The sequence below is a fragment of the Hippoglossus hippoglossus genome, chromosome 7 (assembly GCF_009819705.1).
Source record: "Hippoglossus hippoglossus isolate fHipHip1 chromosome 7, fHipHip1.pri, whole genome shotgun sequence".
Classification (NCBI taxonomy): Eukaryota; Metazoa; Chordata; class Actinopteri; order Pleuronectiformes; family Pleuronectidae; genus Hippoglossus; species Hippoglossus hippoglossus.
Window position 1 is genome coordinate 23,966,099 of NC_047157.1, and position 16,166 is coordinate 23,982,264.

At 42.8% G+C, this 16,166-nt stretch overlaps 2 protein-coding genes across 3 annotated transcripts; one reads left to right on the forward strand and one right to left on the reverse strand.

Moving 5' to 3' along the window:
* Nucleotides 1–6,024, reverse strand: dazap2 (DAZ associated protein 2). The gene is made up of 4 exons (XM_034589472.1): nucleotides 5,832–6,024; nucleotides 4,258–4,376; nucleotides 3,924–4,172; nucleotides 1–3,327 (listed from the first exon to the last, which is right to left on the reverse strand). The coding sequence occupies exons 1-4, from the start codon at nucleotides 5,842–5,844 to the stop codon at nucleotides 3,199–3,201; spliced, it is 510 nt and encodes a 169-aa protein (XP_034445363.1). The 5' UTR covers nucleotides 5,845–6,024; the 3' UTR covers nucleotides 1–3,198.
* A 1,111-nt stretch (nucleotides 6,025–7,135) lies between these two features.
* pou6f1 (POU class 6 homeobox 1) lies at nucleotides 7,136–16,077 on the forward strand. 2 transcript variants are annotated; one of them, XM_034589469.1, is made up of 12 exons: nucleotides 7,136–7,513; nucleotides 8,765–8,857; nucleotides 9,362–9,441; nucleotides 9,662–9,866; nucleotides 9,992–10,128; nucleotides 10,882–11,107; nucleotides 11,672–11,925; nucleotides 12,042–12,170; nucleotides 12,796–13,026; nucleotides 13,497–13,632; nucleotides 13,719–13,887; nucleotides 14,755–16,077. In XM_034589469.1, exons 4-12 carry the CDS (start codon nucleotides 9,671–9,673, stop codon nucleotides 15,098–15,100), a joined length of 1,824 nt encoding a protein of 607 aa, XP_034445360.1. In that variant the 5' UTR covers nucleotides 7,136–7,513; nucleotides 8,765–8,857; nucleotides 9,362–9,441; nucleotides 9,662–9,670; the 3' UTR covers nucleotides 15,101–16,077. The 2 variants fall into 2 exon arrangements, with proteins under 2 accessions (XP_034445360.1, XP_034445358.1); XM_034589467.1 differs by lacking the exon at nucleotides 9,362–9,441.
* Nucleotides 16,078–16,166: the final 89 nt, after the last annotated feature.

Sequence of the window (16,166 nt, forward strand, 5' to 3'; positions counted from 1 at the left end):
CACGTACAATGATTTATCTGTTGTAATCTCATACAAAAGCCCAACACAAAATCCCACTAGTCTTTGTTGACGCCATGTTTGAGAGCTGATTCGGTGATAAAATAAAAGACAGCTCAGTTTAATGTTTTCAGAAGACAACCACAGCTTGAAAGAAATACAGCACATATGAATCAAAATCTGCTGGTGCCCAAAGAAATGAATGATGGTCTTAAAAGATGAGATTTATCATGTCAGTGTTCTGTTGATGATTTTACCGTAAATACAGATCTGTTTTTGACTTGTACCCTTTTTTTTATATAAAAGTGACGATAAGCTGTGACTGAAACTCAAGTGGTTGATCATTATTTCTGACTAAAACCTTCAGTCGTCAATCAAATAAATGGATTAAACTAGAAATTACATGAGACGCCGCCAGGCCACAACTATACAACCTAAATCACAAATAACTGTTCCTTTAAAATACATGAGGATAAAATGAAATGACAAACGTACAACATTTCAAATTTCCAAAATAACCTTTATTCTAAACTTACATTTTAAATTTTAAGTTTAGTATAAAAAAGTTAAGTGCACCTAAGTTCTTTTTTTTTTTTTCAAAGTATTCCATCTTTGACATGTCTCAGCAAACTGTAGTGACACTCATCTCCTTTAGTAATCTTAAAAGATAGAATGTGTACCAAAGTCCATCACATCACTTTAGTACATACATCTATTTTTACAAAATATTGTCAAGAGAATCCCTGAACTATAAATGTCCATAATCCTTCAACAGAGAGTGATCCATTTGCTGGCTGTGGTTGGCATAGCATCGACTGGTCAGCTGTAGTTTTACAGTACTTCATATTGCTGGGACAAAGCCACCATTATGCTGCTTAACAAACAATCAGAGCAGAGATGGAAAACGAGAAAACATTTGTTTGAATCATGTTTTTGTTTGTGAAGTTTTGAAAGCTGTGGCCTCCCCCTCAACAGAGCTGTGTGTGAAACAACAGCAGGAGTGAGAATTCATACACCCGGAGCCAGTTTTTGAAACACTTTGAGTGACACGTCGGTCACATATGATGCAGCAGCTTTGTGTGTGGGCTGCCCAGACAGGACGTTCATCCGACGAGGGTCAGTGGATGAATGAAGAGGGGTTTTTTTTTTTTTTTTTTTTAAGACAGCTGGTCGCGCTGACTTCAGTTACACTGAAATCGCTAAATGTTGGTCGACAGCAACAGTGTTTGTGTTACTGGAGGCCACAGCTGTTAAAACTTGATACGGTATGTCGGATACCCAGTGACACATTGACACTACCAGACATCGAAATGAATATCTACAAACATCAGTTGATGGTATCCATACAGACTGAGCTAATTCCATATATTTAAAGTTTTATATGTAAATATTCTAAAGAAGGTTTTTCAATTAGCAGCACAAAAATGTCTTGGGAATGATTTATGCCGACAGGGACATAGCCTTGTCGCAAAAACGGTTCGCATACACTTTCAATCTACTGAACAACACGACACGTCTCGACATTACTTCAAGAAAAAAAAATGGAATAGACTTGAAGGAAAAGCATTTTAAAAATGCATGTTTGGAAAATCTCACAGCTTTTTTAAAAAGGACATGAAACCAGGAATTCAAAAAAAGACGAGAGTAGCTCCTTGTCTGCAACCTCTCAGATTTGCTTAGCAGTGCATCTCAGGTAAAAAGTATTTAATCAAATTTATACACAGCAAAAGGTGCAAAAGTACATAACGTGACATTAACACACTAACGATCGCAGTCGCGTGACGACTGAAGGTTCTAGGTGCCAACAATCTCCTCACTGCTTATTCAATGATATGTTTGCTTTTAAATTGCGACATTTTTCCAAGTCACAACCAAACATTAAGTGCATCGTCGACCAAATCTTTGGTACAACCAGCTCATTGGTTCTACCAATGATCCTTTTAAACCCTAACTACTCATGTAAAATCACTCGAACGTGGAAAAGTCATGACGGAAGAAACGCAAAACACGGAAATATTTAAGTCTCCTCAACCTTGGAAAATGTCGACTAGAAACAAATGCTATCACAAAGGTGACGTTGTTCTACGGTGGAAAAGTTTATTAATGACACCAAATTATACTTCGTGGAGGAGAAACAAGAGGGAGGGTAGGTCTCCAAACCGGCACAATAAACATTTAGTGTATAAACTCTGGGTATCCGACTGTGAAATAGAAACAGGACACAAAACAAAGCTAAAATGTTACACCAACCACCCCTTCCCGTTCAACTTACTATTTGGATTTACTTTAAATTTCTTTCCTTTAAGTTTACTGAAGTTAATTTGCTTTAAATTAGGGCTATCCCCAGTGCTCTTTGGCACTTGACTATGTTCATCTACAAGTTGCCCAACAAGGTACAGTAATTCACTTTGGATGTTACATGGAATCTTTTTCTGGAATTATTTGCTGAGGTCAATCAATTTAATTTACACGTGATTGAAATGTAACAATCTGTCAGATGGGCAGTTCACTGTGCAACAGATTGGCTGTGGTATTTTAGATACTGTGCAAAAGACAAGACAATTCTAACTAAAAGCACCCAAGATGCAGATTTTTTTTTTTTTGTCGAGATGTCATTTCTCTTGATCATGGTTATACTGGTATTTACATGGAACTTTTACACATCTATTAATTTAACTACACTAAAAGTATTCAAAAAAGACATGTGGAGATTTCTTTTTTTTTGCGCTTCAACTGCAACTTTGTAACTGCGTTTCACTTTCACCATAAAGCAGCTAAACTAAATAATGCAGGGCTGATATTTCAACATTTCATTTACGTAGCTTTACAGGTATACAAGTACATATTCATTTTAATTTGTGATCCATTTGATCAAAGGAGACCAGGTCTATTCAACGAACGCCTGGAAATTCAGCCTGGATTAAGCCAATAAAGAATTGTGGCATGAATTCTACAACATTTACATTTTTTTTATCTAATCACTCCAGGCGGTGGCATTTATCTTTTCATCTCTATGTCACAAGTGGAGTACTGTACCTTTCACAAGGGCTCTAAAATATTACATTCCATTAGGTGATATCAGTATTGTGGCATGGCCAAGCAGCCTGAAGAGGGAGGCGTATGGGATGTGGGTAAAACTGGGGCATCAGTTTGGGACGAGGGACACGGTTTAGGCATGATGGAGGAGTTGAGAAGTTGCTGTTACCAGATGGTATAACCTCCATTGGATCCACCCAGGAAGAAGTTACTCTTGCGCTGTGACATTACAACATTGGCACCCTGCATGGCAGCCAGCTGAGCTGCATTGGGGGGATGTCCAGGAGGTGGGGGCTGGGGGAGAGGAGAAACAAGCACAGATAATACAATAGATGAAGGATGAGATGACACTACATCTCCACCCATCTGCAAATGATGTGGCTCCTTTAAAATCACGAGTGCGGTGCCTGTTCTGTTTGCTTGGCCTGGTGATGCTGGTTGAAGATTTCTGTCTGACCTGCAGTTATTGTGCCGAAGCAAGTAAAGACCTGCTGCTGCACAAAGAGCTGTTCATCTGTTTATTCAGAGTCTAGTGAAGCTCGACTCCGTACGCAGAAATGACCATTGTCATCACTGAACTATGTCTAAGAGTTCCAGCCACCGTTGCTAATCAGTCCCAGTTGCCACAGCTACACAGCGGCGGTCACTTGTAAATTCAAAGTTTATTAATATTAAATGTATCGTGTGTCCAAATTGCACCTAGTCTGACGCTGCACTTCCTTGGACCCTTTGAAAAACACAGGCCAAGTGTGCAGCCGGTAAGATCAACGGTTCTCGAGATGTGCGAGCCACAGACAGACAGACAGACAGACAGACAGACAGACAGACAGACAGACAGACAGAGGGATTTCTGGAATTATTAGATATTAGCTAATTAGGTGGATACTCACTGGGATGGAAACGTTGCTGCCTGTTGTGAAGCGAGCACCAGCGTCAAAACCACCTTCCACCATCACTGTTGAACCATGGGGGTACATAGCTCCCATGGGATAGTAAGCCATGGGGACATTCTGACCCACTGGCCCAACAGCCATCGGTGGCTGCATGGGCATAAACACCTGAGCACCAGGGTAGTGAGAGGACATCTGAGGCATCTGACCAGGCACCTGAGGTGGAAGCACATATCTGGGCTGGTATATCTGCAGAGACAGAGATGGACGGACAGGTTTTAAAACGGTTTACAGCGGTTACTGGGATTATTACATAATATAATGTGATTGTTACCTCAGAATATGCAGGTGGTGTGTCTGTGTAGGGAGGTGCCTGAGGGGACATTTGCATAGCAGGAGGGTATACAGGGGCAGTGCTCTGCTGAGGATACACTGCCTGCTGTGGATAGGAACCTGCAAAACAAGACTTTACTTTAGAGCAAATCATTATCATCTGGTCTTTTTTAAACTAGTGTAAGTTCGGGTTATATTTATTATCGAGGCCGGGAGAGTTTTTCCTTTCTTGGGTGACCATTAATACGTTTTACATGTCAAAACTGCATCAAAATGTCGGGTTGGTGGGACGATGTGGCCAAACATTACATAGAGATAAAAAAATGTATATGTCCGTATCGCTAATTATCACGATAAATGTCTCATCGTTATTTCTTTTTAAAGTTTAAGGACAGATTTTTGCTCCTGAGGGAAAGTTGTGGTTTTAGAGAGAACGACGAACATTTGATGCATCTGAGGTAGATCAGTTATTTATTATACCTCCTCACTGTGCTTATACAATTCATAAACATTGTACCGAGATATATACTGAACGTGGATCATGTTGCTGTTGATAAAAGCTATACTGCGATAATTACTGATATTGTATTGCTCCATGTGTCCAGTCCTGATAAAACCTAAGCTCAAATGAACTATTCTGATAATTGTGCACATTATATAACCAGGATATATACATGTATCTATATATATCTATAGATATATGTATATATTCTGGTTCCTTTGTCTTCTCTTTGAACAATAAGAGTCTTTAAGGCCTCAACATGGGATTAAGGAACTTTGGGTATTTCTGCATTAAAACAAAAACGTGTAAAATTAGCTGCTGATCAATTCGGCCAATAGATTCATGAACTAATTAGCTCAGCTGGATTTTGATGTTTGAAGTGTTGATCTTTATGCTTTTACACATGATTTACTCTCATTTTTTACAGCCTGCTCTTGAGCAAACAACGACTAAATCAAAATGCATTTAAATGGAAGAAAATACAATTTTTTTTACGCTTTTTGAGTAAACAATACCGGATTCAGATTCAGATTTATTATTCCCATTCGTTTGGATCATTTAGCCATTTTGTTGAAAAATCCTGAAAAAGATCAAAATTCAAAAAGACTCATTTCCCTCGGACACAAATTTGCGATCAACCAAATAGCAAGTAGCGGAAGAAATGACGTATCCGCTGATATCCGTGTATATTCGCACATTTACATTCCCATGCTTCCGTCTTACAAAACAAGAGGAGGCATCATCTCTGCCTTTAAACCTCCAGTGTGTGTGTGTGCTAATGCTAAGCTAACAGATAATATGAGCCTCGGCCATTAAAGCTGCGGGAATGTGCGGTGACAGCGGATCCAGATGTTCGCCGTGTGCAGCGGTGCTCGGCGGAGATAAACTAGGCGGCCGAGCCGAACGCGGATGCTCTCGGCGTCGAGCGGAACGCGGCGGTTCGCCATGTCCGCGGCCGAACGTGCAGTCGAGCCGCTGAGCCTCCTTCATCTGTGGCCATTACGGCTCCTCATCGCCGCTTTGTGCCGTCGGCGTCGTGCGGAGCCTCGGCCGCGCGGAGTCCGGACAAATACCTTTGTTGTTCATGGCGGCGGAGCGGTGCGGCGGCTGCGGGAGATGTCGGCTTTCAACACGGGGACACTCTGCGTATCGAGTCGCGGCCTTTAGAACAGATTTGCTGCTGCTTCGCGATTCCTCCACTTCCTTGTTTTTCAGCTTCTTGTTGTTGTGGAAGTGCTGACGTCACTCGCTCTCCGTGCGCGCTCCGGGTTTTTTGGTCGGAAAGCACGCAGCCGGACTCGCGCGGTCTCTCGCGCGCCCCCCACAGGCAGGCACGGGAGGGGCAGCGGAGGAGTGAGGAGATAGATAGATGAAGAATAGATAGATGGATAGATGGATGGATAGATAGATAGATAGATAGATAGATAGATAGATAGATAGATAGATAGATGAAGAATGGATGGATGGATAGATAGATGGATGGATGGATAGATAGATGGATAGATAGATGGATGGATAGATAGATAGATAGATAGATAGATAGATAGATAGATAGATGAAGAATGGATGGATAGGTGGGTGGGTAGATGGATGGATAGATAGATAGATAGATAGATAGATAGATAGATAGATAGATGAAGAATAGATAGATAGGTGGGTGGGTAGATAGATAGATAGATATATAGATAGATAGGTGGGTAGATGGATAGATGAAAAATAGATAGATAGATAGATAGATAGATAGATGAAAAATAGATAGATAGGTGGGTGGGTAGATGGATAGATGAAGAATAGATAGATAGATAGATAGATAGATAGATAGATAGATAGATAGATGAAGAATGGATGGATAAAATGAATACAAAATAAATAGAAAATGCTGAGTATGTACATTATATACACCTTTCCCAGCTACTTCTCAGCAAAATAAAAGTGCATTGAATGATACGTAGTAAAATTGACTCAATAAAGGCTTTTATGATATATATATATGATTTTATGTTATTATATGTTATGTTATATAATGTTATGTTATATTACATAATGGAATGTTATCTTATTTAATGTTATGATGTGTTATGTTATAATGTTATGTTGCGTTTTAATGTTATGTTATGATATGTTATGATATGTTATGATATGTTATGTTATCATATGTTCTCTCCAGCTCTTTTCCTTGGGCACGTCCCCTTTAAGAGAACCATGGCTCCTCTGTTATTATATGATATGTTATTATATGCTATTTTATAATGTTATGTTATGCTATAATATCTTATTCTATGTTATATTATGCAGTGTTATGATATGTTATGATATGTTATATTATGTTATCCTGTGTTCTCTCCAGCTCTTTTCCTCGGGCACGTCCCCTTTAAGAGAACCATGGCTCCTCTCAAGTCGAGGCAGACATTTTTCAATGCGAGCCTTTTTTTTCTCCTTGCATAAATTATGTTCATGACGTAGTGCAAAAGGCCAATTTTCGGGCAATTTTGCGCGACTTTTCTGGCGGAATGGGATCGAACTGTGACACCTGAAGGATCCCGGTGGCGTGCCGAGCTGCAGAGGGGCCGTCGTCATTAAATATTAAGAGCGAGAGCGGATCCGGAGCCTCCTTATCAATGCAAATGGCTCTTTTGTGCGCAGCCACAGATCCTGTCTGGGAGCTGAGATGAATTTTTAATTATGTGAGACTGAAACAAACTGTGACACGGAGCTGGTTGTAAGAGAAGCACGGGGAATAAGCTGCACAGACGCGGTAAGTTGGACGTAATGAAACCTGGACCGTGTTCGAGCCCCGCGCCGCACGCGTGCGGCAGCGACACGGCGAGAGGAAATGAGTTTGGGTTAATATGCAATGTTCGTAATTAGCATAATTTATATATTTATGATAAAGAGAGGGAAATACATAATATTGTGTCTGCACACATGGGGTCGGGGAGGTTTCTGTCGCCGGGGCTCGGTGGTGGGTGCTCGGCTCCTAAAAGTGGCCGAGGAGGCGAGACTTTTATCGGGCAGGATGGGGGTGGGGAGCCCAGGAAGAGCCGCTGAAGTTTCTGACAGATCCTCGGTCCTCACGGGGCCGAGCAGCAGGAGACACAGCAACTTCACTGTGGTTCCTCGATCCGGGAGGAATCTGCAACCGGATCTCTGCCCGAGATCCGCGGGGCTCATGTCGTTTCTCTGCAGCTTCACACCGTGGCCTGTTTATCAGGCCCCTCCAAATAGTCTGGTCCTGCAAGGACAGAAATAGCCATGAGAAAAATGACCCAACCCTCCGTGCATGTGGGTTTTGCTTTAACCAGCATTTGCCCCCTAAAGTGTGGACACAGTTGCACAGTCACCTTCATGTGTTTTTACTCCAAATCACATTAGAAGAAGCTGGTGAAGTTATGAAGAGTTTGTTGACAGATTCAGACAAAGTGTCTGGAGGAGAGATTCTGTTAGTTGCTGCTGTCAGACCGACAATCAGTTCATTTAACACTAGAATAATCATTTTATATCCATGTGACTTCAATATCCTATAAGTGTGATGCAGTTTTACTAGTTTACATTGAACATATTTGTATTTATTTTAATAGTTCCTTGTGTTTACAATGTGTTTTTTTTACTTCCTAGTGTTGTGCCCTCTCTGCATGTGGGTTTTGCATTAACCAGCATTTGCCCCCTAAAGTGTGGACACAGTTGCAAAGTCACCTTCGTGTGTTTTTACTCCAAATCACATTAGAAGGAGGCGGTGAAGTTATCAAGAGTTTATTTACTGATGTTAAATGATTCACCCAAATCATCTGTATGTATATCTATTTATATATAAATAGATATACAGTTAGGGTTTCAACTTATTTAATTGTGCAATAAACTTTTTCTATCTGTGCAGATAGAAAAAATTGGACCACAAACATCTTTAGTATTTCCTAATTAGAAAGTTATGTATTTTTTGTTTAATCTGTGCAGAAAGAGAAAACACTGCTAACCACTGCTCTTATCTTATCTCTGTGTGTTGGCTCAGGATGCCAGGACAGCAGTGACGGTGGTGGAGCAGCGAGCCATGAACTCCCAGGATCTCCCTGCCAAAGATGCCCCCCTCACTGTGAATGAGCAGGTAACACTCAGCTGTCTGAGCGGAGAGACGCCACACGCAGCGCAGCCGAACCTTTAGTTTACCCCTGAACATCCTCCTCCTGTTCCTTGCCCCTGTTCTCTCCTGTCCTCCTCCCATCTGTCGACACCACATCATAACCGAATGATTAACCTCCACATGCACAGCTCATTGAGATCACACCTTTTGTGTTTTACCGCCTTGTAATAACTGCTGCTCGTTGCTCGTGAGGGAAACCGGTTTCTAAACTGTCATGCTTAATAATTAATTGTTTATTTTTCCTCTGAAGTAACATTGTGTGTGGACATAGTCAGCAAACAAAAGTAATGCTCTTCACTGATGCATGAGGGGAGCGTGAAGAAAACATTGCTTGAGAAGCTTGTTGGCTGATGCTTATGTCATTGTTTGGATGTACTCATGCTCTTCTCATTCGTGCCTGTTTTTCTTTCTCTTTTTTTTTTTCGTCATTGTTTCCTAACATGTGCTCGGCTTCTCTGTTCTCCTTAGCCATTCACTGTCTGACAGCAGAAGTCATTTTTCAGCCATTTAAATCCTGCACTTTGAAATTCCCTGCCAAAGACAACCAGGTATGCATCCTCCTCTCTCTCTCTCTCTCTCTCTCTCTCTTCCAGCATTGTGTCTCTGCACTTTGTCCTCCAGCCCAGGTTGTCTTGCTGCCGCTCCTCTAGGCCTTTCATTATTGCATTCCACAAAATGATATGTGTTTTTTTTCCCCATATTCATCTGTCTGCAATAGGAGTTTTGCATTTTAGTCAACCCTAGCTTCACTTCCTTATCACTGCGCAGGTCATTGTGATGTCCGGCCATGAGACCATCCGTGTGCTAGAGGTGGAGGTCGATGCACCGCTGCCATTGACAATAACCAATGTTAAGAGTAAAGGAAAAACTGTGGAGGGAGTGGTTCGGGCCACAGAAGAGCAAGCTGAGGGTGGCGGCGGCGGCGGCGACACCCAGGACGGACCCACTGCGCCCCAGAGCAGTGGGGGAATAGGTAAATCATGGATAGCAGATGACTTAGTGCTATTTTGTGTCCGACACACTTCTGAAATGCTGCTGGAAACTGTGAAAATCACTTCGAATGTCACTAAGAACCAACCCTGGTCGTTGATCCTGCAGTGCTCGGTGAGCAGCAGGTGGTGTCTGTCGAGGCTCCGACCCCCGCTGTCCAAACGCTGACTCCTGCTGTTCCCATCAGTTTGTCCCTGACGCAGCCACAGGCCACCATGCCCATCACTTTACAAGGCTGTCCACAGGTATGACTATGAATTTACACATTTTCCATGTTCTTCTTAAGTCAGAGACAGAATCCTGTCACCTGGTTTAGTTAACCTGAAACCAGAGGCCGAACTAAACAAGGGTTTGGGATACAAATGAAAAGTGATGAGGGGGAAAACCCTATATGCATTTGAGCTTGTTTACATATTATTTCTTGTCCATTAATCACATGTCACAGGGATTAATGCCACTTAGTCCCCCACAGGCTCCTGTAGGTGATTTACTGACGACACTGAGTTAAGCAGTTGTCTCTCGTGCACACTGAATGTAAAAAAAAAATGGCTCAAGTTTAATTGCAAACACTGGAACACACGGCCTGAGGCTGCAGAAATCCTTGCCACAACTTTTCACTGGTGAACAGCTCTTTGTGCAGCTTCAGGGTTCAGCAGTAGATCTTTATTTGCTGCAGCTCAATTACTGCAGGTCACTTTTACAGTTTCAGAAAGAAAACTGCACCCAGCATCACCGCAGGCCAATAAAACCTGTCCTCTCCAAACAGGCATGTTTTACTGCTCTAGTGGTAAAAACAAAAAGAAGAAGAAATTAAAAAGTGCAGCAGAGATAGATAGATGGATGATTTGAGTGTAAAAGTAATGAATAATGTATCAGTACTATTTAGTTAAATAAAACTGCTCCTGTAAATCACCAGAATAAAAGATCAGTGTACAGTGTAATTGCCCTTTAAAAATCATTCATTGTCTCAGTTTCAATCTGTCTCTTCACGACATCAGGTGCTGACCCAGGAAAGTCTGGCCGCGTTGATGACTGGCATGATGGCCCAGACGGGGTCTCTGGGGCAGCCCCTGCTCATCCCCCTGAGTATGGCCGGCTCCCTCGGTGGCCAGGGGAGCCTGGCTCTTCTCACCCTGCCCACCACCAACGTAGCTGCTCTCCCTGGGCTCACTGCGGCCAACCAGGCGGCAAACCTCCTCAAGCTGCCCTTTGCCGGCCTTCAAGGTAAAACAACCAAACTGTCCGTGCACGTGTGCTGCCCATTAGGCCTCTGTTGTTCAGATTGTATGGAAATGTGATTTGACTAAATCCGAGCTGACTTGGAAAGTACAATAGAAGCACATCACACACACACAACATCCCCTCTCGACAAGAATTCATATTTTTAAATAACCATGAATGCAAGGTCTTCCATCTTGTTCTACATGGAAATATCTCACCAACTATTGGGTGGATCAGCAGGACATTTTTTACAGATGTTCACAGAGGAAGGATCCTAATGACCTTCTTTGTTATTTAGCGCCTCCAGCAGGTCAACATCTGTCATTTTAAGTGAAATGTCTGAGTATCATGAAATTTGGGACAAACATTTCTGTCCATCTAACGGATTCATAACTTTTACTTTGATTTAGGTAAATGTTCCCTGCTAAGCGTCAGTAACTGAGTACAGCCTCCCAGAGGCGGGGGTGTGGCTATAAACTCCTCGTCATAATGTTTTAAATAATGTTTGTCACAATGAACAGAATTTCAGAACACTAACAGTTTCTATACCCTTGAATTTCCCTCCAGCTGCGACCGTCCTGAACTCCATCCACCCTCAGCTACAAGCAAACGCACAGACATTGTTCCAGCCTCAAGCCGCCTGCATGCAGCCGCTCCAAGCAGCTGTGCAGCAGGTGACGTCTCATCCGACCCAGGTGACCACTGCCCAGATCACTGCTGCTCAGGTGGCGGCCGCCCAGGCAACCTCGGCCAGCATCGCTCAGTCCAACATATCTGTGGCAGCTCTGCAGACCGCAGGACTCCACATCAATCCCGCTATAGTAAGAGGGCCACTGCAGAGATTTACCTGTAGACAGCTGTTCTGCAACATCTGGCACCATCGTTAAATCTAATTTCATCTTCTTGTGCTCCGTGCACATGTTTTTTTTGTGCTCAGATCAATGCTGCTTCTTTGGGAGGACAACCCCAGTTCCTCAGTTCCCTCACCTCCACCCCCATCATCACCAGTGCATTGTCCAATATGGCGGGCATCACGAGCCAGATCATCACAAATGCCCAGGGACAGGTGGGTTACATAACACACTGCTTTCACAGCTGCTGCTCAGCTTCTCTTCTAAGTGCAGCCAGCTAAAGGGAAGATGCTTTAAATAGTTTAAAGAAAATCTCCTTTCCTTTTGAGTTTCGTGTCATTCGCCCAAAACAATAAGAGACTGCTAGATTGTAATTGCCTGGAGCACATCACAGTCTTCATAACAAAATGAGAAAGGTATAAGAACGAGTCATTTACAAGCAGTGCGCTTCACTTACAAGGTTTTGATTAGTAATCTCCAAGGACAATCAAGATGTTTATGTGTTGTGTTTCTGTTTTTAGTCATAAAGGACGCCAGCCTCTGTTTAGCATCAATCAGCAATTCTATTTGAAGTCACTGGAGCGAGAGACACTTTGAAAACTGATTTGTCCTCTCAAACTCTTCCATTACTCAATCTCACCATTATTGCAGCTCATTACAGTTCAGTGCTGTGTTTAATCTTGAAAGACGTGATTTTTATTCCAAGGACGTTCTCGTTTCCCAGAAGCGCACACGCCGCACTGACAGCTTGTTGAACGTCTGCAAACTGAAAACCAGCACAGAGGGTTTGGTTCAATTATTCATACGTGTGTTTCTCCAACACTCAAACAAAATTGACAGGTTATAGGAACCCTCCCGCTGTTGCTGAACGCAGCCTCTCTGGCTGGAGGGGCTGCGACTTCCCTCCCCCTCCACGGTCTCCAGCTCCAGACTGTCACCCCGCAGCTGCTTTTCAACGCCCAGGGTCAGATCATTGCCACGTTGGGGAACGGACCGGCCACAGCTGTCACCTCTGCCGCGGCGCTGCCCAAAGCCGCCGCTCCTCCAACGCTCGCCAAGCCTCACACACAGGTTTGTGTTGAGTCCAGAAAAACTGCATTTACACTTTAAAGCTGGAACAGATAACAACTAGATTGGCACTCAGTAGAGCTCACACATCGTTCCCTGAAGTTCAAACTGCACCAAATTGCACACACTTATAGATCTGTTCCCTTTAATATCAAGATGTATTGATTATTCCCTGAGAAATTGGGGGAAATGTTGAAAAATACCCTCTCTTGCAATGTTCCTGGATCCGCCCCCTGATCCAGATCTGCACCAACATTTTACGGCTTCTTCCCTGACCCATATCACATCCTCCCACCAAGTTTTGTGATTAATCGGTTCAGTAGTTTTTGTGTAATCTTGCTTAAAAACTAATAAACATACAAACCAACCAACCAACAAACTGCAGGACTCTTTTCCCTGGAGGTTATCACATTTTGCCAGTTGTGTAATTACAGGTTACATCTAAGCATATTCTGTATTTCTTTTCCTCCCAGCCTTCGGTAACTACTGTCACTCAGTCTCCAGTTGTCATCGCCCCGCAGCCGTCTGTTCTGAAGACCGCCACCTCGCTCTCCCCCGCGGTCCCCATCACCTGTGGAGAGATAGCGAAAGTGGGCCAGCTTGTCGGCAGTAGGTGCACCTCCTTCTCCTCTCCTCCAAACATAGATCCGTTGTAAGTGGGTTGATATTTTTAACCCGACTCTTCACGCTTGCAGAACCCCAGCAGGTAGTCAGCGGCGAGGAGGGCATTAATCTGGAGGAGATTCGCGAGTTTGCCAAGAATTTCAAGATCCGTCGGCTGTCCCTGGGGCTCACGCAGACACAAGTAGGGCAGGCTCTGACCGCAACTGAAGGTCCGGCTTACAGCCAGTCGGCCATTTGCAGGTAAATTACTTCACGTTCCTCATTTACAAATAACCTGATTTATTGCTCTTGATGACGCGGTGAACACGGTGCATTTTATATGTACATGCATTAACCTCATTTACATGCACATAAATAGCCATCCTGTTTTCTTCTGCTCTGCTGTGTTAGTGCCGTCATGCCTAGTGTCGCGATTGTAACACAGTGACATGTTTGATATCTGGTAAAGAATGAAGCATTACAAGTTATATGTAGGATTCATTTTGCCACTAGATGTCACTCTAGAGCACCAGCAAGTCCAAATAAGAACTCATTCTTTATGGGCCACACCTCCGAGGCAGTAGTCCACTCCGCTCCATATCCTGAAGCGCCCTTGGGCAAGACACTGAACGTCATATGGCCCCTGATTGTTTTGGGAATGGCCTGTGGCAGAGAAAACACTGTTTATATAAGCGTGTGAATGCATGTGTCTGTGTGAACAGGTGATTGGTCGATAAGACTAGTAAAGCTAAATGAATTTCCCATTTAACTAGCAACGGGAAAATTCCAATATGGTCGTTCATGAACGTTTGCATTCGTAGGACTTGTCTCGCTGTGTCAGTCCAGACATTCATGACAACTTTTTCCTTCCGCTGTTGATTGATCCCTCGTAATATGTCTCGATTATTCAGAGGACAACAACTCCCATGATCCCACACTGCTTTGTGACATCATCAAACTTTTGTTCTTGTTTTGATTGAGAGACCCCTAGTGGCCCGAAGATACATATTGTTAAAATATCTCATTTACTGCCCTGCAATCGGATCCATGTGAATTCATAGGGATCAAATTGAGATACAGTGCATGTAGTGTGTTCTCATTCACATTGAGCTTTGTTTTGCGCTGTAGGTTTGAAAAGCTGGACATCACCCCAAAGAGTGCTCAGAAGCTGAAGCCGGTGCTGGAGAAGTGGCTGGCTGAGGCCGAGCACTGGAACCAGAAAGGCCAGCAGAATCTGATGGAGTTCGTTGGCGGCGAACCTTCCAAAAAACGCAAGCGGCGCACAAGTTTCACACCACAGGCGATAGAAGTCCTGAACTCGTACTTTGACAAGAACGCCCTGCCGACGGGTCAGGAGATCACGGAAATTGCGAGAGAGCTGAACTACGACCGAGAGGTTGTGCGAGTTTGGTTCTGCAACCGGCGACAGACGCTGAAAAACACGAGCAAGATCAATGTCTTCCAGGTTCAGTAGCGACCTCATCCTGGGAGAGTTCGCCTCGGATCTTTCGTCCTTTTTTGAAGGCGGAGCATTTAATATGAAGACACAGATGTAAATAGTCCTGTAAATATGATTTAAACTCTGTAAAAGCTGAGAGAATATGAACTTTTTTGAGAAAAATATGGAAATACACGATTGAAGGTTTATGAAAGATTAGCAGAAATAAGTTCCTATTGTGTTTGAAGTCAAAGTGCATGGTCCGCTCATCATATTTAAAAACGTTTTATGAACTTTTGTACAAGTGGTTTTATAGGATGACGTTCTGACTTCTTTCAAGTGGGCGAACATTGATTAATATTGAGTTTAATCACATTTTGACATGATGACTGACATTCTGCTGATATTTGTGTGATGTGCTTTTACCACCACGGATGTTTTCAAATGTTTATCTCCTCAGAGATGAGACTGTAGACTGTAACCTGCAAGCTGTCTAAGGAATGCCAAAAATTACTTTGTCCTCTTTTGACTCCGGATTCTTTGGGACAATTGTCATTTTGATATTTGTTATTGATAATCACAGAGATTGATTTAAAATCATTTCCTGTAGTTTAGCTTCGATCATTTCATTCAGCAGTATGACAGAGGGTTTGTTTCTGATGTTCCACAGACAACAAACAGGTTCCTATCACAATGATACTGTGGCTCAGGCTCTTGACCTTGATGCCGGCGTATTTCAGTTTTCTATAAAGTGTTGTTTCCTTTGCGAGTTACCGACTGTGGAAAAATACACGTACTGTATGTGGGTGACACGTGTGTGGATTTATTACTGTCTGACGTCTCTTTATGCTTTCTGTTTAATGCGCTTATCGTACTCTGAGAGTATCTTGTATTTTCATCCGTTCACTGTTGTTCCCTTAATGCTTTGACTGTGTTTCAGTGACATTTTTCTTCTCAAGTTACGTAATATTTTCAAAACAGGAGCTTAATTTGAACGGTTATTAAATTAACTTGAAATATCGTCACGAGGCCTGAAACATTTGTGCCAGATCTTTTTAGACTCTTCCCTCATATTAAACCTAATATCAGTCAAATTGATTTA

Excerpts from the sequence above, each read along its gene's own strand:
- dazap2 (XM_034589472.1), bottom strand. Across the intron at positions 4,173-4,257 it reads CACCACCTGCATATTCTGAG|ATATACCAGCCCAGATATGT; the intron begins GTAACAATCACA and ends CTGTCTCTGCAG. Across the intron at positions 3,328-3,923 it reads GCAGCAACGTTTCCATCCCA|CCCCCACCTCCTGGACATCC; the intron begins GTGAGTATCCAC and ends CCTCTCCCCCAG.
- pou6f1 (XM_034589467.1), top strand. The coding sequence starts at position 8,804 with ATGAACTCCCAGGATCTCCCTGCCAAAGATGCCCCCCTCACTGTGAAT. Across the intron at positions 9,867-9,991 it reads CCAGAGCAGTGGGGGAATAG|TGCTCGGTGAGCAGCAGGTG; the intron begins GTAAATCATGGA and ends TTGATCCTGCAG. Across the intron at positions 11,926-12,041 it reads TCCACATCAATCCCGCTATA|ATCAATGCTGCTTCTTTGGG; the intron begins GTAAGAGGGCCA and ends TTTTGTGCTCAG.